The 22,131-nt window shown below is 43.8% G+C and overlaps 1 protein-coding gene across 1 annotated transcript; it reads left to right on the top strand.

Moving 5' to 3' along the window:
- The first annotated feature begins 987 nt into the window (after positions 1–987).
- LOC138638061 (deoxyribodipyrimidine photo-lyase-like) lies at positions 988–21,591 on the top strand. The gene is made up of 11 exons (XM_069727033.1): positions 988–1,102; positions 1,321–1,400; positions 9,734–10,200; positions 10,400–10,545; positions 10,625–10,807; positions 10,955–11,113; positions 11,458–11,656; positions 13,804–13,956; positions 15,781–15,902; positions 17,367–17,526; positions 21,129–21,591. The coding sequence occupies exons 3-11, from the start codon at positions 9,795–9,797 to the stop codon at positions 21,281–21,283; spliced, it is 1,683 nt and encodes a 560-aa protein (XP_069583134.1). The 5' UTR covers positions 988–1,102; positions 1,321–1,400; positions 9,734–9,794; the 3' UTR covers positions 21,284–21,591.
- The last annotated feature ends 540 nt before the right edge of the window (positions 21,592–22,131 follow it).

Here is a 22,131-nt window from a genome sequence, read left to right as displayed (position 1 = left end):
GCCAGTACAGCCTGAAACGCGTCAGCTTGTTTTTATGATGCACTAACAAAGGACAAGATTTTATTCTATTTTTATCTCCTCCATTCAATATTTGCATGAGCTGGATAAGTGAGTGATTTGCATTTTCACCTGGGAGTCGGCCGGCAGGAACTTGGTGGTGATCCGCGCTCTGCACATGTCTACTCCGTTCTGCCCCATGCCTCTCCATTCTGCCCCATGTCATCTCCATTTTGCCCCATGTTTCTCTATTCTTCCCCCATAGTGCAGTTTTATGAAAAAAAAGTAATTAAAGGGAACCTGTCACCTGAATTTGGCGAGACCGGTTTTCGGTCATATGGGCGGAGTTTTCGGGTGTTTGATTCACCCTTTCCATACCCGCTGGCTGCATGCTGGCCGCAATATTAGATTGAATATTGCGCAGGCGTGTACTATGGAGGACATAGAATGAACTTCAATCCAATATTGCGGCCAGCATGCAGCCAGCGGGTAAGGAAAGGGTGAATCAAACACCCGAAAACTCAGCCCATATGACAGAAAACCGGTCCCGCCAAATTCAGGTGACAGGTTCCCTTTAAAAATTCTCTTTTCTCCCTGAGTCCAACTGAGGCGCGGACGACCTGGGACATGACAGTGGCGACATACACACTGTTAGCTGCTGGCCTGGGATTGGCTGGAGGCTGTTAACTATAGATTTAATCTGAACAGGGAGAATCCTGCCACTGGGGCCTGGTGAGCAGAAGAGAGGGGCCTGCTCACCGGACCCCATGCGCCAATAAGGGCGGTAATGCCCTGATGGCGGCCATGTTTATCTGTTTAAATAAATGCTGGATTGATTGTCAATCACATGATAGAATGGCAGTGTGATTAGTCTGCAGCCTACTACTGACAGCTGACAGCCTTCCTGCAGCCTTAGTTCCTATGCCAGCGTAGTTTCCTCATCAGCTTCTCTCTTCCACCGGCAGGTGTCGCTGTCCGCCCATCATTTTCCGGAAATGAGCGCACGTGACGTCATCCTGAAAGCCCCCTATCCTTTGCGTTATGTAAGGTGCTGCGGCTGTGGCGCCGCCGTGTGAATGTTACACAAGGAGGAGCAGCGCGGACGGTAAATACCGGGGACGGGAGAGCGGAGCGCACGGCTGCGGGGCACAGAGACGTGCGAGCCTATTACTGCAGCACTCCGCTCAGTACACGGGGATGTGCAGTGTCCTCTGTCACTACACACACCGCAGCCTGCTCTGCCGCCGCCGTAGGGGTGTGCTGTGCACGGCCGCAGCCAGTTCTCCTATGTTGTGGTAATAGACTCTGTGTCTTGTTTTTAAGATCTCTGCTTCCTGTCAGTGACTGGGACCTTGGTGACATCCAGAGGCTGAGAGATCAGTGTCGTCCGCCTGACAGCCCAGGTAATGCCGGAGTGTACCTGTAAGGGTGGGAAGAATGACATCAAAGGGGCCGCTCACCAGATAATGCCGTCCATCATCTAAAAAGAGCCTGTCGCCAGAAATAGCGCTATTAACCTGCAGATATGGGGTTAATCTGCAGGGTGATGATAGTGTGACTACTTTCACACTAGCGTTTTCTGCAATCCATCACAATGCGTCGTTTTGCAGAAAAAACGCATCCTGCAAAAGTGCTTGCAGGATGCGTTTTTTCCCCATAGACTTGTATTGACGACGCATTTGCGACGGATTGCCACACGTCGCATCCGTCGTGCGACGGATGCGTCGTGCTTTGGCGGACCGTCGGGAGCAAAAAACGCTACATGTAACGTTTTTTGCTCCTGACGGACCGCTTTTTCCGACCACGCATGCGCAGCCGGAACTCCGCCCCCACCTCCCCGCACCTCACAATAGAGCAGCGGATGCGCCGGAGAAATGCATCCGCTGCCTCCGTTGTGCAGTGCGTTAAACGCTAGCGTCGGAATCTGCCCGACGCATTGCGACGGGGAGATTCCGACGCTAGTGTGAAAGTAGCCTAACCTGCCTGGCGCCTGCATGTAACTGAACACTGCGAGAAGAACATAGATGTTCTGCCCCCGGAGTGTTCCAGATTCAGTGAGGGGGACGGCATCGGCACGGGTTCAGTCACTAATCTGCTGCTGTCACCCCCGACCCTGACTGACACTCCATCTGCATTAGGGACCTCTGTCAGCCAGGGCGGGGGGGCGTGGAACACGGGACAAAGTTTATTTCTCCCTGCAGTGGTCAGGTACATTCAGGTTAGTAACGCTATTAACCTGCAGATTAACCCTATATCTGCAGGTTAATAGTATCTTTTTCTGGTGACCAGTTCCCTTTTAAAGGGAACCTGTCACCCCCAAAATCGAGGGTGAGCTAAGCCCACCAGCATCGGGCTTATCTACAGCATTCTGTAATGCTGTAGATAAGCCCCCGATGTATCCTGAAAGAGGAGAAAAACAGGTTAGATTATACTCACCCAGAGGCGGTCCGATCCGATGGGCGTCGCGGTCCAGTCCAGCGCCTCCTATCTTCATCAGATGACGTCCTCTTCTTGCTTTCACGCTCCGGCGTACTTTGCCTTGTTGAGGGCAGAGCAAAGTACTGCAGTGCGCAGGCGCCGGGCCTCTCTGACCTTTCTCAGCGCCTGCGCACTGCAGTACTTTGCTCTGGCCTCAACAGGGCAGACAAAGTACGTCTGCGCTGGAGCCGCAGCGTGAAGACCAGAAGAGGACGTCATTGTAAGAAGATGGGAAGCCCCGGACCGCAACGCCCATCGGACCGGACCGCCCGCCCAGGTGAGTATAATCTAACCTCTTTTTCTCATCTTTCAGGATACATCGGGGGCTTATCTACAGCATTCCAGAATGCTGTAGATAAGCCTGATGCCGGTGGGCTTAGCTCACCTTCGATTTTTGGGGGTAACAGGTTCCCTTTAAAGCACAACTCTAGCATTTATTTTTTATTTCAGTATTGGAGTGGTGCCACTACTCTTAAGGTCCCTGCCCCTAGTTTTATCCGTACTAGCCTCCATCTTCATCTCATCTTCTGCAGATTAGGACCTGTCAGGTGGCTCAAATGTTTGCTGGGTGAGCGTCACTACTAGTGATGAGTGAGCGTGCTGGGATTAGGTGTTATCTGAGCATGCTCTAGTGCTAATTGAGTATGCTCTGAGTGCTGGAATAATATGTTCCAGTCCCTGGGGCTGCATGTCTCGTGGGTGTTTGATAGAGGCAACACATGCTGGGATTACCTATTTGTTAGACATGCAGCCTTGACAACTCAAACATATTATTTGAGCACTCCTGTAGTGAAATATGTATAAACATATACCGTATATACTCGAGTATAAGCCGACCCGAATATAAGCCGACCCCCCCCCCCTAATTTTGCCACAAAAAACTGGGAAAACTTAATGATTCGAGTATAAGCCTAGGGTGGGAAATGCAGCAGCTACCGGTAAATGTCAATAGTAAAAATAGATACCAATAAAAGTAAAATTAATTGAGACATCAGTAGGTTGTGTTTTTGAATATCCATATTGAATCAGGAGCCCCATATAATGCTCCATAAAGCTTATGATGGCCCCATAAGATGCCCCATATTAAAATATGCCCCATATAATCCTGCATAAAGGTTAATAATGGCCCCATAAGATGCTCCATAGACACATTTGCCCAATATAATGCTGCACAAACGTTGATTATGGCCCCATAAGATGCTCCATACAGACACTTGCGACATATAATGCTGCACAAACATTATGGCCCCATACAGACACTTGCCCCATATAGTGCTGCACAAACGTCATGGCCCCATACAGACACTTGCGCCATATAATGCTGCACAAACGTTATGGCCCCATACAGACACTTGCGCCATATAATGCTGCACAAACGTTATGGCCCCATACAGACACTTGCCCCATATAGTGCTGCACAAACGTTATGGCCCCATACAGTCACTTGCCCCATATAGTGCTGCACAAACGTTATGGCCCCATAGATGCTCCATACAGACACTTGCCCCATATAGTGCTGCACAAACGTTATGGCCCCATACAGACACTTGCCCCATATAGTGCTGCACAAACGTTATGGCCCCATACAGACACTTGCCCCATATAGTGCTGCACAAACGTTATGGCCCCATAGATGCTCCATACAGACACTTGCCCCATATAATGCTGCACAAACGTTATGGCCCCATAGATGCTCAATACAGACACTTGCCCCATTTGCTGTTGCTGCTATAAAAAAAAAAAAAAAAATCACATACTCACCTCTCCGTCGCTCAGGCCCCCGGCACTTTCAATATTCACCTGCTCCTCGTTCCGGTGCTGCTCCATCTTCAGCGTCATCTGCACTGACGTTCAGGCAGAGGGCACGCACTAACCACATCACTGTGCCCTCTGACCTGAGCGTCACTGCAGAAGACGCTGAAGATGGAGCGGTGCCCGGAACGAGGAGCAGGTGAATATCGCGCAGCGCTCCCCCTCCCCGTTATACTCACCTGCTCCTGGCGCTGTGCAGTCCCTACTTCCCCGGCGCTGCAGCTTCTTCCTGTACTGAGCGGTCACCGTTACCACTCATTACAGTAATAAATATGCGGCTTCACCCCTATGGGAGGTGGAGGCGCAAATTCATTACTGTAATGAGCGGTACCATGTGACCGCTCACTACAGGAATAAGCTGGGGTGCCGGGAAGGCAGGGACGTGCTGGAACCGCGTCAGGAGCAGGTGAGTATAATTAGACAGCCCCCGCTCCCCCTCCCCTGCCGACCCCTGGGTATGACTCGAGTATAAGCCGAGAGGGGGACTTTCAGCCCAAAAAAGTGGGCTGAAAATCTCGGCTTATACCCGAGTATATACGTATGTGTGCAGTGAACTATGGGTTTGTGTGACTAGTAATACTTAACAGCAGAGAAGAAGAAAATATGCGGCACTCACCCCGGGATAACTGTGAAGATTGTGGTCTTTATTGGAGAAAAATGCAAGTTACATCCATCAGGACATCAGGTATATACGAGGGTGCGGTATAGGAGCTCGGACGACGGCCGTTTCGCACACACAGGTGCTTCGACGGGTCCGGATAGTAGATTACAAAACGTCATTTCCTTTTAAAGGATATCTGACGTATAATAAAGAACGTGATCTGAATAAACTAATCAATGTGCACAAACTGTGAAAGTGATAATGCATATAAATAATACATATAAATAATCTACATTGCAGACTGACATATATCTGAAGAATATATTAATCTAATAATCATAGTGTTATTTACGAGAATCATCCGGAATATCAATTATAACACTAACCAAGACTATTGCCTATAAGGAATTTACAAGAATACGGACATATCAAGACGGTCGTTTAGACCAATAGGTCCTTGTGCATTTGCATTAAGGATCCATTTGGCTTCTTTTTGTAATAGAATCCTATTTTGATCTCCTCCCTTTTGCGGGTATGGGACTATTTCAATGCCAGCAAAGCAAAGTGAGTCTGGGTTAGCGTTATGTTTTTCTCTAACGTGCTGAATTAATCTTAAGCACCCTTTTCCCGACATAATAGAGTTATAATGCTCTTTAAAACGCACAATCAAGGGTCTGATTTTCTTGCCTATGTAGAAATATCGGCACGGGCAAAACAAAACATAAATCACAAACTTGCTTTTAAAAGAGATAAAATCTGTCACGACATGAGTGATAGAACCTATCTGCAGTGGATTATTAGTAACATGTAAGCTGCAAAATCTACAGCTGCCACATTTATGATTGCCGGCTGGAGGAGTATAAGTGAGCCAAGTTTTACTGGGTGCGGTAATTCTATTATGCACTAATAAATCTGACAGGTTGTGAGCACGTCTATATGTAAATCTTGGGGTATATTTATTAAAAGAAGCCAGAAGACTCACTTTGCTTTGCTGGCATTGAAATAGTCCCATACCCGCAAAAGGGAGGAGATCAAAATAGGATTCTATTACAAAAAGAAGCCAAATGGATCCTTAATGCAAATGCACAAGGACCTATTGGTCTAAACGACCGTCTTGATATGTCCGTATTCTTGTAAATTCCTTATAGGCAATAGTCTTGGTTAGTGTTATAATTGATATTCCGGATGATTCTCGTAAATAACACTATGATTATTAGATTAATATATTCTTCAGATATATGTCAGTCTGCAATGTAGATTATTTATATGTATTATTTATATGCATTATCACTTTCACAGTTTGTGCACATTGATTAGTTTATTCAGATCACGTTCTTTATTATACGTCAGATATCCTTTAAAAGGAAATGATGTTTTGTAATCTACTATCCGGACCCGTCGAAGCACCTGTGTGTGCGAAACGGCCGTCGTCCGAGCTCCTATACCGCACCCTCGTATATACCTGATGTCCTGATGGATGTAACTTGCATTTTTCTCCAATAAAGACCACAATCTTCACAGTTATCCCGGGGTGAGTGCCGCATATTTTCTTCTTCTCTGCTGTTGATGGATTTCTTGTTGGATATTTATGCAGAGCACCGGTTCCCATGCTGATTGTGGAGCCTGTATACACAGCTGTCCGCTAATAGTCCTGACTGCTTGGAGACGTTCTACTCTAGTGCCGTTCTACTCTCTGTATTTTCTAGTAATACTTAAACATCTGTCCTGAAGGCTGCAGGTCTCACCCAGGTGTTAATATTCATTTTCCTGAGACAGCAAACATCTGTCTCCAATCTCACGAGGGGGTCGTGCAGGGAATCAAGAAAGAGAGGAAGGGCTTCACACCTTTGGAAGAGAGATGTCCATTACAGCCTGACACTATCTATCTGTGGGAAGCTTTACACAAATAATCTCAGAGAAAATAATCTATTCATTGGGGGGCGCGGCCGTGGTCCAATCAAAAACAAGCAATTAGAATATCAACTGGTCTAGAAATCTGACCTCCAGGGTGACTCTATAAGTTTGGCTTGTATACATTCAAAATTGTTCACATGTGAGGGCAGCCTGGGAAGCTGATGTGATCCAATCCGTATTCACCCCCCCTCAGGGAGCAGAAGCAGACTACAAGTTAGCTATTTCCGTAAGTTTTCTCCTGTTTATTTTATACTGTTTTGCATACCTGTATTCATACCATATTTGTATACCTTTTTCTTTACTGTAAGCACTGAACCTTTTTGTATTAAAGCATAAAACTTTAACAGTTGAACCTTGTATGTTCTAAAGAATTCATAGCCTAATGTGTGTGAGCCTTATGAGTGGTAGACAGTATTAGTAATATTTCCGGGACTCATAACCTGTGTATTCGGTGAGTGGTGGCAGTGTGTATGAGCGGGTGTGTGGCCTGGGTCGGTGTGTGATTTATGCTCCCCTTACAGCATAGGACAGAGGTTGAATGCTGGACTTAGAGTGGGGAGATAGATTAACCCTTGCAGGCACAACCCCAAGTCACGTGCTGAGAGCAGGAACGTGACAAATTAGTGACAGCACGGAGAGGGATCCATGACAACTCCGAAGACACTATTAGCACTTACCATGCTCAGATAACACCTTATCTCAGCACACTCACTCATCATTAGTCACTACTCAATGTAAGTGAGAACCAAATCGAGTCTCCCATAAACTTACATTGAGAGCCTGCAACCATTACCTCTGACTTCTGGTCAGTCAGAAGCTGTGGTCACAAGATGGCATCACGGGACCGTAAGGCCGCTGGGAACAGCTGAACACAGCAGCTGGTGAGTATAATATCCGGGAATTTCCACTCCAGCCCTGAAATAAGATTAAAAAAAAAAACTCTAGCAATATGCTTTAAACCTCTGCATTTTCTGGGATTTTTGGTCTATCGTTCGGTCCTACTAGTGATTGACAGCTGTATTTGTATGAGAACGTATAAGGAGGTGAATGTCAGTCACTGATAGGACCGCCCGCTGGAAATCCCAGAAAGAGCAGAGGTTTAAAGGGACACTGTCACCTGAATTTGGAGGGAACAATCTTCAGCCATGGAGGCGGGGTTTTTGATTCACCCTTTCCTTACCCGCTGGCTGCATGCTGGCTGCAATATTGGATTGAAGTTCATTCTCTGTCCTCCATAGTACACGCCTGCACTAGGTGCAATCTTGCCTTGTGCAGGCGTGTACTATGGAGGACAGAAAATGAACTTCAATCCAATATTGCAGCCAGCATGCAGCCAGCGGGTAAGGAAAGGGTGAATCAAACACTCAAAAACCCCGCCTCCATGGCTGAAGATTGTTCCCTCCAAATTCAGGTGACAGTGTCCCTTTAAATGATTGAAGCTCAGATAATCCAGGATCTTTTCCCACAATACTATATATCAGTCTACTCAGCGTTTCCTGCTCTATGGTGCCTGCATGCTGACCGGTTCCTTCTAAAGGGTTTTCTTACAAAGTATAAGATTTGTGATAATTGTTTGGCTCTGTCCCAGGACCCCATACAGCTGTGGAAGCTGGCACATTAGATTAAGGTACCTTCACACTGAACGATATCGCTAGCGATCCGTGACGTTGCAGCGTCCTGGCTAGCGATATCGTTCAGTTTGACACGCAGCAGCGATCACGATCCTGCTGTGATGTCGTTGGTCGCTGCAGAAAGTCCAGAACTTTATGTCGTCGCTGGACTCCCTGCACACATCGCTGAATCGGCGTGTGTGACGCCGATTCAGCGATGTCTTCACTGGTAACCAGGGTAAACATCGGGTTACTAAGCGCAGGGCCGCGATTAGTAACCCGATGTTTACCCTGGTTACCAGTAAAAGTAAAAAAAAAAAACACTACATACTTACATTCCGCTGTCTGTCCTCCGCTGTGCTTCTCTGCACTGGCTGTGAGCGCCGGCCAGCCGGAAAGCACAGTGGTGACGTCACCGCTGTGCTTTCCGGCCGCTGTGCTCACAGTCAGTGCAGGAAAGCACAGCGCCGGGGACAGACACCAGAATGTAAGTATGTAGTGTTTTTTTTTTTTTTACTTTTACGCTGGTAACCAGGGTAAACATCGGGTTACTAAGCGCGGCCCTGCGCTTAGTAACCCGATGTTTACCCTGGTTACCAGTGAAGACATCGCTGAATCGGCGTCACACACGCCGATTCAGCGATGTCTGCAGGGAGTCCAGCGACAAAATAAAGTGTTGGACTTTCTGCCGCGACCAACGACATCACAGCAGGATCCTGATCGCTGCTGCGTGTCAAACTGAACGATATCGCTAGCCAGGACGCTGCAACGTCACGGATCGCTAGCGATATCGTTCAGTGTGAAGGTACCTTAAGACCGTCACATTAAACTGCAAATTCCAGGAGATTATTTTTGCCCAGTTTGATCTGCTGAATCTGACTAGTTGATCTCAGGGGGCCACATTGTTAGGACCCATGTTATAGATGGGGGACGCCAGTGCTGAATTCCTCCTTCTTATGGCATCCTGATATAATTGTTGGCCATCTATTAATTTCAGCAGCCATTCGTTTTGGTCTGTAGGACTTTTCAGGATTTTCTTTGTCTGGACCTGCCAGTCATACATGTATTTAGTCTTCTGTGCTTTTTATGGATAACTTGATATGATGAAACTCTCTGCCCAGTTACTGGTTAAATGTGTGTCAATGATATCTGCATCGGTATCTTGGTCTACTCAATCTTTTAATGTTTTTTTAGAGGTTTCCCCTCCCCCTAGTGAATGAATATCTAAATTATCTAATGTACAGAAATTGCAACTGTAATATTTAGGAGAATTTTCCTTTTAAATGAATGTGTTTTTGTTTGTTTTTTCATTTTCTACTAGAAAAGCCAAACTGTTTCCGCGCTATTGGCATCTTATTCTTCCCTTGACAAAAATCCGAACCATGTCTCAGAAGGCAAAGGCTCCAAAGGGAAAAAGGGGAGGAAGTGAAAGCGAGAAGTCTGGTGCCAGCCAGGAAGATGACGCCAAGACCAAATCAAGCGCTGCATCCAAAAATCAAGGAAAAAACCCCCAAGAAAATAAGAGGAAGTCTAAAGTAATAGCTGATGCGAGTACCAGTGAGGCCTCAGATGGTGATGCCAAGAAGAGGAAGACACAAGAGAAAAAAGCTGGTAATATAGATGGAGATCTGCTGGAGGCAGTGAAGAAGGCTCGCTTAGGTGTTGCGAACTCTGTGTCTGACTTTAAATTTAACAAGAAGAGGGTACGGTTGGTGTCTCAAGAGGTGGACCTGAAAGATGATGCCCTGGGCATAGTGTACTGGATGTCCAGGGATCAGAGAGTTGAAGGTACATTTATTAATTCCCTGTAGCAACCTTTAGATCTTATTTTTAGAAGACTCGAGAAATGACCGCATCCCTCTCATGGGTTGTAATGAGTAACTGTTCCACTTTTTCTCTTAGTGTGGACACCTCTCCCTTTAAATTGTTCCTAACTTGAGATGTTCTGAAAGACACTGACAATTTCTACTTGTATCTCACTTTTCAGATAACTGGGCCTTTCTGTATGCTCAGCGCCTGGCCCTGAAGCAAAAGCTCCCACTGCATGTCGTCTTCTGTTTAGTTCCAAAGTTCTTAGAAGCCACCATTCGACACTATGGATTCATGCTGAAGGGGCTGCAAGAAGTGGCGGAGGTATGACTAAAAGGAACATGGGTAAGGGGGATTTCAAATATGGTGGACATCTTAATCATCCAGAATATCTTTGTTTCAGAATTGTAAAGGTCTCAACATTCCCTTCCATTTGCTTATTGGATATGCAAAGGATGTTCTCCCAAGTTTTGTGAAAGAACATAGGATTGGTGGGGTGGTGACTGACTTTGCACCGCTGCGCGTCCCCTTGCAGTGGGTGTCCGATGTCTCTGAACGTTTACCGAAAGATGTTCCTCTTGTGCAGGTAAAACATTTTTTAAATTTTTTGTTTAGATGTAGTGATAAATGCACTTAAAAAAAAAAAATAATGGTCAAACAATAATCCGTCACATTTATAATGTGTGAACCCACCCTAGTAGTTGTACGTGTAAGGACTTTGGTTCATTTCCAGGTGGATGCCCATAATATTGTCCCCTGCTGGGTTGCTTCCAATAAACAGGAGTATGGAGCTCGTACCATTCGGAGAAAAATCCATGACCAGCTCTCTCAGTTCCTCACCGATTTCCCTCCAGTCATTACTCATCCCTACAACTCCAAGCTGGTGGCTGAGGTTAGTATTGACGTTGGGAGGTTCAGGAAGAACTAACCAATGCACCCAGGGACACTTATTCCTAGTATTCGGCAGGAGGTGGTATTTCTTACATTGAATGGTATGAGAAAAGTATCTAAAAGAAATAAAAACAACCCAAGTTACAACCTGGTATTTTTTCTACTTTTTTGAAAATATATCAGAATAGATAACCGTAGCCTTTTCCTCTCGTTTTGTTGGCTTTCCTTATGATGTGCTTACAATTCAGTAGCTCTATTGTTGATAAATGTTGTACTTAATACATGGCAATCAGGGTTAGGAGTTAATTCTGTGTATGTGCCTTACCGGTCATCCTTCTCCTCCAGCCTATAGACTGGGATAAGTGCTATGCCAGTTTGGAAGTAGATCGTACAGTTAAAGAAGTAGAATGGGCAAAACCAGGCTCCAAGGCGGCAATGACCGTGCTCCACTCGTTTATATCGGAACGGCTAAAAAATTTTAACGCTGACCGAAACAATCCGAACTGTCAAGCTCTCAGCAACCTGTCTCCATGGTTTCATTTTGGTGAGTTATTGTATTTTCTTCTTATTGCCATTTTACAGCAGGGGCATTGCTAGTGTACTTATGAGATCCCAAATATAGAATGTATATGAGACACCACATATCTACAGGACAACTTTGATAACACAGCAGGGTTAGCAGCTCGGCTATGTGTTTGATAGCATACCTCTAAATAATGCCCAGATGCAGTGATTTACAGGGGGCACATTGCCTGCTTAGCAATACCTTCAATATCCGAGTCAAGATTTCCATCCATGATTGTTGTACATGCACAACACCCCGTCCTTCTGCTTCCCCTAAGTTCCTTCTTGATAGTACTAATGCCTCTACAATACAGTAATAATTCCTTCAATGTGGCAATCACAAAGTAAAATTCCCATTTTTGTGCCTGAGTTACAGTGCTCTGCCCCACAGACCTAGTACCCTTCTTTGTGTCTCTGGCAGTAATTTCCCCCTACAGAGTAATATGACCCTTTGTCCATCAAAATAATAAAACCTTCTTTGTTCCCTGCAGTAATAGTTTCCCCATACAGTAACAATTTGCCCCCTTTCTTGTAGTTATCTTTTAGCAATGGGGATGGCATGAGACCACTTCAGGCAATAATTGGCTGCAGCGGTCACACGTCCATGTGACAAGATTTTTCCTTTAAGGGGTTTTCCTACAAACAAAATTCATTTTAACTAATAGATCTTGGAATAAAAAAATTTCCACAATTGGATGCGTGTAAATAAAATGTTGTAGTGCTGAGATAATCTTATCAATGTGCCCCTGCTATATACTGTGTAATGGCTGTGTCTGACCGTGCAGAGATATGGTGTGATCTTCAGCTATTGGGAAGCAAAAGACAGTATATACAGACCGTACAGCATGGGAGAAAAATTATTCTTTTAGGTAAAATATTTTTTAAAAACTGGCAGAGAAAAGCTTTATCTTTCAAAAAGAATCAGCTGTGATCCCGTGCTGTCCTGTCAGTATACTCTTTTGCTTCCTCCCCTGCCCAGGAGCTGCGGTATGATCAGATCATGTCCCTGTACGGTCAGACACGGCCATTACACAGTACACAGCAGGGGCACATTTATAAGATTATCTCAGCACAGGAACATTTTATTTACACACATCTAATTGTGGAAATTAATATTATTCCTAGATCTATTGATTAAAATGAACTTTGTTAGTTGGAAAACCCATTTAACACATACATGGAAACATACCCTAACAGTGTTACGCTATTATCATAATGTGGAGCTCCACGAAGGCTGGTTTCACACTAGCGTTCAGCAGGGCTGCGGACAAAATCCTTCCTCCGTTAAGCCCTGCCCTCTGCCGTGCCTGTGCCTTCAGCTCCGCCTACGTTTGCATGCGTCCCCTATCTAACATTGGGTACGCAGGCCATACAGATGTATGCGGATGCCTCCGCATGTGTCGTCTTGGCGCTGCGCTGACCTGCATCAAACGCAATATGTTGCATTTTGTTGTGGTCGGCGCAGCCTCATAACAACACATGTGGAGGCATCCGCATACATCTGTATGGCCTGCGTACCCAATGGTTTTGGATACCACTCGCCTGCACTGCGTCTAAAACGCTGTGTTCTACATAAGTGCAGTGGATGGGATTTCTATAAATCCCATGCCGACTGTGCTTCTATTTGATGCTGCGTAAACTCCCCCGCGGTGCGGATTTACGGGCCGCAGCATGACAATTTCTGTTGCGGAGACGCTCGTCTACGTAGCAGAAATGTCCACAATAGAATATATTGGATGCAGTAAATTTTCATTGTTCGGTGAACACATGTGGATTTAACCCAGCGTTTTGGATGCAGCGAAAATACCCTGCATCCAAATCACTGCTATTTCCTGATCGTGGGCATGAAGCCTTAGGCATCCTGAGACCATTAATGTGTGTGGTTGCTTTTCATCCAGGGCAGTGGGCGCCATCAGGACTATCTTGCTCTGTAAACAACTAACAACCACCTAATGAATGAGCAAAACGCTCATGCGTCGTCCTGTGCATTGCGGTGCATCATCCTGTCTATAGTGGACTTGCACTGCCAAGATCTATGGCAGGCTGTATGCGAGCCAGTATTGCGCATTGTTTGCTTCAGTCTGCCTATGTACTGTATACATGCATATTTCTATGGTTGTTCCTCAGGTCAGCTGTCAGTGCAGCGAGCTATCCTGGAGGTGCAGAAGTACCGCAGCAAGTACAGGGAGTCTGTGGACAGCTTTGTGGAGGAAGCTGTAGTGAGGAGAGAGCTGGCCGACAATTACTGTTTCTACAACAAAAACTACGACACGGTGCAAGGTACGCATGTACTTCTGATATCAGACGGTATCACTTTGTTACATGTTGTGTGTAGGGGTTTCCATTAAAGACACCTGACATAATCTGGCTCGCAACCCTGTACTGATGTGAAATATGAAAGCGCTATGTAAGCATAATAAATAATAAAAAAAAATTAAAAAAATACCATCACTGATAACCTTTCAGGATTTTACAGTGATTGCAAAGTGGTCGTATTGTATTCTGTGCCACCTAATGTAGATTCCTATCTGCACACTTCTCAGGAACTAGGGAATTAAGCGTTGTTACGTTGTCCTTATGTCTGCCATAGGATACTTCATACCAACTTTCTTTTTTTTTTCTATAGTTAATTAATTAATATGTTTATTATGTCACTTTACCTTTGTAAAAGTCAACTTATTAAAACTATTTTTATCCTTTTGTATAGAAGTTCAGACACTCTTGTCTTGGTCGGATGACACTAAAATACACGTGGAAGGTCTTAGCAAAACCCCATCCACATATAGCGAAAAAATCAAGTATAGAAAGTATAGAAATTCAGTCAAGAGTCTGTTTCGGTCTTCCTCCTTTAGTATAGAAGAGTGAAATACATGTAACACATGGAGACTTCCGTGTTGGCGTTCTCTCTGGCCCGCTATTGTGCATGCAGTGTTCAGCAGGGTGTGACGAGGCATTTATAACTTTTATTCTAGGAAGTGCCCACTGTATGTATAACGGGCAATACAGCAATCTGACATGTTACGTATAAGAGCTAAAATGTTGGGGATAAATCTGTCAGTCTACTGTTGGTTTACTCCAGCAGGACCAGAATTATGAATACAACGCAGATACAAAATGGCAAGCCAGGATCGGTAGTAGATTAAAGAAATACATTTAAAGGGTTATTTAAATGCTATCAGTGTTTTGCTACCCCACCAGCTATCTATTACTTACTGTGCTCTTTGCTGTAGGTTTGATATTTTCCTGCTAGTAAAATAAAATCACTATCAGTTGTAAACCTGTTTCTATGTAGTCCTCCATATTCATGAGCTCTGTATAACCCCGCGCCTACAACTGATTGTCAGCTTCCTGCCTATGCACAGTGTACACAGACAGCTGCCAATCTGCACTTTTTAACGGGGTTATACAGAGCTCAGCATTCAGGAAACTGGTAGATCTGCAGATGAAATGCTGATCTTATCAAAACTGCAGCAAGCAGCCCAGTAAGTGACACATTGCTGTAATCAGTGTTTCTGTCCCTACATAATGCTGCCCTTAGAGAGGTAAGCAATATACTGGTGATACATTCCTTTAAAGGAGTTTGAAATAATAGAAGAAATCCAGCTTGTCAGTCTTCAGTAAAAATAAGGTTCTTTATTGGTAATCCATAAAAGTCGCAACAGTGTGCAAGGGGTTAAGAAAATGTGCAAATGGAGTGGTCATGCTCAATCCACTCAAGAATCCTAACTCTGCACGCATCGTGAGAGCTCACAAGTCTGCAGTCACACAGTGGCAAAGTTTATGCAACCCCTTTAAGTGGTATTCTAACTAATGGCATGTTCATGGGATTCTCCAAAATGCTCCCAACTCTTGGGATTCTCCACTTTCTGGAGGCATACAATGTGTAGTAGCCCGTGCACGGAGATGATTGTGCACATCACTTTCCATTGTGGCCTATAGGAGCAATAGGAAGATGAGACCCCCCCCCCCCCCCTTTAATTTTTAATAACATTCTTAAATGATGTTAAAAAAAACTTTGGGCATTTTGATGTTAGACAGATGGTCACTGTTAGTAAGGTACAGGTTTAGTCTTTTTCTGAAAGTACTGCCATTGATTTTAACAAGGTGCATATGACTGGGCCAAGAATACTCTGAAAGATCACGCAAAGGACAAGCGGACACATCTTTATACTCTAGAGAAACTGGAGAGTGGGAAGACTCATGATCCTCTGTGGAACGCAGCTCAGGTATTGGATTAGTCTTTTGATTTGGATTTGTCAAAAATAAATTAATTTGATGTTTTGAAAAATCTAATTATAGATCTGTAATTTATAAAACAGAAATTACCTTATGCTCGAGTGTAAGCCGAGATTTTCAGCCCTTTTTTTTTTTTTTTTTTTTTAGGCTGAAAGTGCCCCTCTCGGCTTACACTCGTCATTGTTGGCGGGGAAGGGGGGATGGCGGTTGTCACATGCTCACCTGCTCCTGGCGAGGTCCCTGCATCTCTGATGGTCTCCGGGCGCTAACAGCTCTTCCTGTGTTGAGCGGTCACATGGTACTGCTCATTACAGTAATGAATATGGACGCGACTCCACTCCCATAGGGGTGTAGCGCATATTCATTACTGTAATGAGCGGTACCAGTGACTGCTCAACGCTGGAAGAAGCTGTCAGCGCCCGGAGACCATCTGTAAGAAAGAAGCAGGGACCGCGCAATATTCACCTGTCCCCGTTCCACCGCAGGGCGCCGCCCTGTCTTCTGCGTCCTCTCCAGTGACTGTTCAGGTCAATGGGTGCGATGACGTGTATAGTGCGCGCCCTCTGCCTGAACAGTCACTGCAGAGGACACGGAAGACGGAGCTGCGCCCGGCGGTGGAATGGGGACAGGTGAATATTGCAAGTGCTGGGGGCCTGAGCGACGAGAGGTGAGTATGTCATGGGTTTTTTTTTTTTTTTTTTTTTTTAAATCACAGCAACAGCATATGGGGCAAATGTTTCTATGGAGCATTTTATGGGGCCATAATCAGCATTTATGCAGCATTGTATGGGGCAAATGTCTGTATGGAGCATCTTATGGGGCAATAATCGACCTTTATGCAGCATTATATGGGGCACATTTTCTATGGAGCATCTTATGGGGCCATTATTAACCTTTGTGCAGCATTATATGAGGCATATTTTAATATGGAGCATCTTATGGGACCCATCATGAGCTGTATGGAGCATTATATGGGGCTTCTTATTCAATATGGATATTCAAAAACACTTAACCTACTGATGTCTCAATTAATTTTACTTTTATTGGTACCTATTTTTATTTTTGACATTTACCGGTAGCTGCTGCATTTTCCACCCTAGGCTTATACTCGAGTCAATAAGTTTTCCTAGTTTAGGGGTCTCTGCTAATACTCGGGTCAGCTTATACTCGAGTATATACGGTACTCTAAATTAAATGTCACATTAGTTTTAAAATGTTATTTTATACTCGTGTTCTAGTTTTATTTTATTCTTCAGTTCAATTACTGTTTTATGGAAACAGGTTGTTATATAATGGATCTATTCTGTGGCAATAAGGAACAGGCTTAAATTGAAATGGCATAACAATTCTTCATAGTGGGCTACGTTTCGAATTTGCAATTACATTTTGTGTGTGGCTTTGAGTTCAGGACTAAAATGATCTAACCTTAGGTTACCTCACTTTCCTTGAATCAGTTGCAGATGGTTCATGAGGGTAAGATGCATGGCTTCTTGCGCATGTACTGGGCTAAGAAGATACTTGAGTGGACCAGTTCCCCAGAAGAAGCCTTACGTTTCACCATTTATCTTAATGATCGCTTTGAGTTGGATGGACGTGATCCGAATGGCTATGTAGGCAAGTACAGAAACACTCCTAGATTTATTGTGTTGCTTGTGCTTGATGTATGTCAAAGTTTTGTTACTTGGAAAGATATTCTCATCTCATAATGTAATATCCTATTTCTGAGGCGCAGGTCAGACTTGTGGGATCCCCACCAATGTTGGAAATCAGTGTCCATTGACTTTCCCTGCCTACACACCAACTCAAAAGAAAAACCTCCTAAAATATACCCTTTTTTAATTAAAAAATAACACTTGTATGTGTGTATATATGTCTGTGTGTGTATATGTATGTGTATATATATATATATATATATATATATATATATATATATATATATATATATATATATATATATATGCTCCTGGCGAGGTCCCTGCATCTCTGATGGTCTCCGGGCGCTGACAGCTCTTCCTGTGTTGAGCGGTCACATGGTACTGCTCATTACAGTAATGAATATGGACGCGACTCCACTCCCATAGGGGTGTAGCGCATATTCATTACTGTAATGAGCGGTACCAGTGACCGCTCAACGCTGGAAGAAGCTGTCAGCGCCCGGAGACCATCTGTAAGAAAGAAGCAGGGACCGCGCAATATTCACCTGTCCCCGTTCCAAAACACGACCTTTATGCAGCATTATATGGGGCACATTTTCTATGGAGCATCTTATGGGGCCATTATTAACCTTTGTGCAGCATTATATGAGGCATATTTTAATATGGAGCATCTTATGGGGCCCATCATGAGCTGTATGGAGCATTATATGGGGCTTCTTATTCAATATGGATATTCAAAAACACTTAACCAACTGATGTCTCAATTAATTTTACTTTTATTGGTACCTATTTTTATTTTTGACATTTACCGGTAGCTGCTGCATTTTCCACCCTAGGCTTATACTCGAGTCAATAAGTTTTCCTAGTTTAGGGGTCTCTGCTAATACTCGGGTCAGCTTATACTCGAGTATATACCATATATATATACACATACAAGTGTTATTTTTTAATTAATTTTTTAATTAATATATATAAAAAACGGTGGGACTAAATTCACCCTAGTAGGCCCTAATGAGGCCCTTCCTGTCTGCGGAGTTTGGCACCCTAGTTGTTGACGACATGGCGCCCCCGCTCAACGTCGATGTCCTTAAGTCACCCTAGCACAACAAAGATGTGACACAGAAAAAACACACAAACAAAAAATAACCAAAAAAACATGTAAAAGGGGCTTATCTCGTAGTAAATACTAGATTTTACTTTCAAAAAAGTGGCAGTTAGTGCCCACATTCAGATATTCATTAAATAGTTTTCATCTTCTAATAATGCATAAAAAGAAGAAAAAAGAAACCTCTTAAACGTAAAATGGCCTCAATGCACACTTGAATGCAGATATATAACAGGTTAACAAGCATATATCAGTGTTTTAATTACAGTGCAAGATTCAAATGAAAATATGCTAGTGCAGCAGAAATAAATGCCATAAGTGTGCAAATAAATCTCCATGCACACGTAAATGCCGATATATAATAGGCTATCTAGTGCAAACCACCACTTCAGATTGTAGTGCAGAATTAAATGAAAATGCGCTAGTATGGCAAGAGGTGTGCCCTAGTTAGGACAACACAATATGGATGCAAACCAATCTGATCACATGAGCACATTTTAATCATATGGTGGGCATACCACAAAAATACGCCTATATATACATGTCCACTAACCAATGTATGGACCTAGATTTCCTAAAATAAGGTATGGTAACATCAAATAACCAGCTACAATCAGTACCATAGAGAAAAAAAACAGCGTCTACATGTAAAGGCTGGTCACAAAGAGTTAAAACAAATTAGTTCCTCCAGACAATGCTGCCATGCCAAATCGCAGAAAATAATCAAGATACTTATCAGCCACAAGTCATCTGCATCCCACTTATGTATATAAAAAAAAAAATGAACATTTAACTTTTTTTCACAAAAAATTTATTTCAGGTCCAATTTGTTTTATTTTGCCAAGGGTAACAGGAGAAATTGGAGCCCAAAAGTTGTTGTGCAATTTGTCCTGAGTACGCTGATACCCCATATGTGGGGGGAACCACCGTTTGGGCGCATGGCAGAGCTCTGAAGGGAAGGAGCTCCGTTTGGAATGCAGACTTAGATGGAATGGTCTGCAGGCATCACGTTGCGTTTGCAGAGCCCCTAATATACCTTTACAGTAGAAACCCCCCCATAGGTGACCCCATATTGGAAACTAGACCCCCCCAAGGAACTTATCTAGATGTGTTATGTGAACTTTGAACCCCCAAGTGTCTCACTACAGTTTATAACGCAGAGCCGTGAAAATAAAAAACATTTTTTTCCACAAAATGATTTTTTTGGCCCCCAGTACCATTTAGGTACATGGCAGAGCTCGGAAGGGAAGGAGCACTGTTTTACTTTTTCAACGCAGAATTGGCTGGAATTACTTCCCCAACATCCCAGGGAGCACATACAATGATGATGACAGGTCTTGGGGATCTCCTAAAATCAAATGCAATCTCCCCTGTACCCCCCGAGGAATGGGGTTAAAGCCATTACTCTCGACTCTTCCTGGTAAAGAAACCATCAGGGGAGGCGCGAGTCATAATAAATCTGAAAGATCTGTCGTCATTTTTTATACCGCAGATTCAAAATGGAATCAGTGAAATCTGCTATTCCCCTGATAGGTCCAAATTTTTTTATGGCAACCATCGACCTAAAGGATGCATACTTTCACGTGCCGATTCACCCCCGGCACAAGAAATATCTCAGATTTGCAATTCAGTACAACCAGCAGGTGAGACACTTCCAATTCAACGTGCTCCCTTTCAGCATCTTGTTTGATCGCGGTGTTCCGGAGGTTAATGTGCCGGGAGCGATCCGTGACCGCTCCTGGCACATAGTGCCGGAAGTCAGCGTCTGATCGCGTATGACGTACTATCCCGTCCATGGGAAATAAGTCCCAGGACACATGGATGGTATAGAACGTCCGATGGCAGAAAGTGGTTAATATTTCTGGAGCTCTAATGTCAGTTAAAGTGGCTATCAGCTTCTGTGCCCCCCTGGTCAGTTTATGGAGAGAAAACTGGAAAGGCTAAAAAGTGCAATAGGGTCTTATCTGGGAGTAAATTTGATTAAACATGCACAATGGTGCTCACATGTTTGGGTTGTGTTCACTCAACCATTGATGGAGATTGGGCTTCTGCAGACATGCAGGAGAAATCGAGAAGAAAAATGGAAACAAATGGGTTAACCTGTGCTGACATCGAATGAAGATGAGAATAGCCAAAATCCAATTGTATGCTTGTTAAATGGGCAACACATTTCAAAGTATTTGTTCATCAGAACACCGTATAGTTCAAAACACGTTGACCATTAAACCGCATACAATTAGATTCTGGCTATTCTAATCTTCCTTTGACGGTAATGCAGGTTAACCCATTTTTTTTCCCCTGATCACAGTGATGTACATGTACTTCAGTAATTCCCAACATGTGTATCTTATGTCGGAAAGGAGTTAAATAAATGATTTCTTAGAATACATTCCCTATGGCCTGAATATGTAGATTCCTGTACGATCCTCACTATTCTCTCTACCTCTCTTACACAGGTTGCATGTGGTCTATTTGTGGAATCCATGACCAGGGTTGGGCTGAAAGAGCGGTTTTTGGAAAAATTCGCTACATGAACTACGCGGGATGCAAAAGGAAATTTGACGTGGCTCAGTTTGAACAGCGCTATCACCCCAAGAAATTTACTTCATAGCAACCTAATAGGTCAAGTGATGCATGTTGTACTCAGGATCAAGGGCTGCACTTGTACCACTGTCCAAGTGCCCTCTTCTGCTGGTAGCACTGTATCTCAGGGGCATTTCATTTTATAAGTGTGTCTTTATAAACTGTTTGTTTTTCTCTGCTTTTTTTATATTTGTATGTTTTTTCAAAATAACCAGTTTATACATGGTGTCACATATTTACTGCAAGGAAAACAATGGGTAAAACTGTTTTTATACAAAAGCTTTATACTTCTATTGTGTGTAAATAAATGGTTATACCATTGTAAGAAGTACAAAATTTGGTGATCTAATGCAGGGGTCCCCAACTCCAGTCCTCAAGGCCCACCAACAGGTCATGTTTTCAGGATTTCCTTTGCATTGCACAGGTGATGCAATTATTACCTGGGCAAGACAAAGGAAATCCTGAAAACATGACATGTTGGTGGGCCTTGAGGACTGGAGTTGGGGACCCCTGATCTAATGTATTCACACCAAAGGGCCTGCATAGTTAAAAGTTGAACTGTTCCGGACAGCAGTTCTCTTACTACAGAGTTAGCATGGAGTGACAGTGCCACACGCCTGTGAAGACAGCTGCCAAAGTAATATCCGTTTGAAATCGTGCATTTTAAATGTACCCTAATCTATTGGTGTAAACGGCTGCTGATCACTTGATGAATAAGCAAACCAAGTTCATCGGATGGAATATCTTTGGACTGATACTCATCTGCGAGAAAAAAGGACAAGTGCAATCAATCAGAGAAAAAAATCGGATTCCACTCTGCTCATCTTTATTTATTTATTTTTTCTCAGATCAGACTTAGAAAACAAAAATTGCAGC

This window comes from Ranitomeya imitator, chromosome 5 (genome assembly GCF_032444005.1).
Source record: "Ranitomeya imitator isolate aRanImi1 chromosome 5, aRanImi1.pri, whole genome shotgun sequence".
Classification (NCBI taxonomy): Eukaryota; Metazoa; Chordata; class Amphibia; order Anura; family Dendrobatidae; genus Ranitomeya; species Ranitomeya imitator.
The sequence above is the reverse complement of the archived record's forward strand: the minus strand, read 5'-3'. Positions and strand labels throughout refer to the sequence as shown.

Bases quoted from the DNA above. Each gene is read 5' to 3' on its own strand.
- LOC138638061 (XM_069727033.1), top strand. From the start codon at position 9,795: ATGTCTCAGAAGGCAAAGGCTCCAAAGGGAAAAAGGGGAGGAAGTGAA. The intron at 10,808-10,954 runs GTAAAACATTTT...GTTCATTTCCAG, and splicing joins AAGATGTTCCTCTTGTGCAG to GTGGATGCCCATAATATTGT. The intron at 11,114-11,457 runs GTTAGTATTGAC...CTTCTCCTCCAG, and splicing joins ACTCCAAGCTGGTGGCTGAG to CCTATAGACTGGGATAAGTG.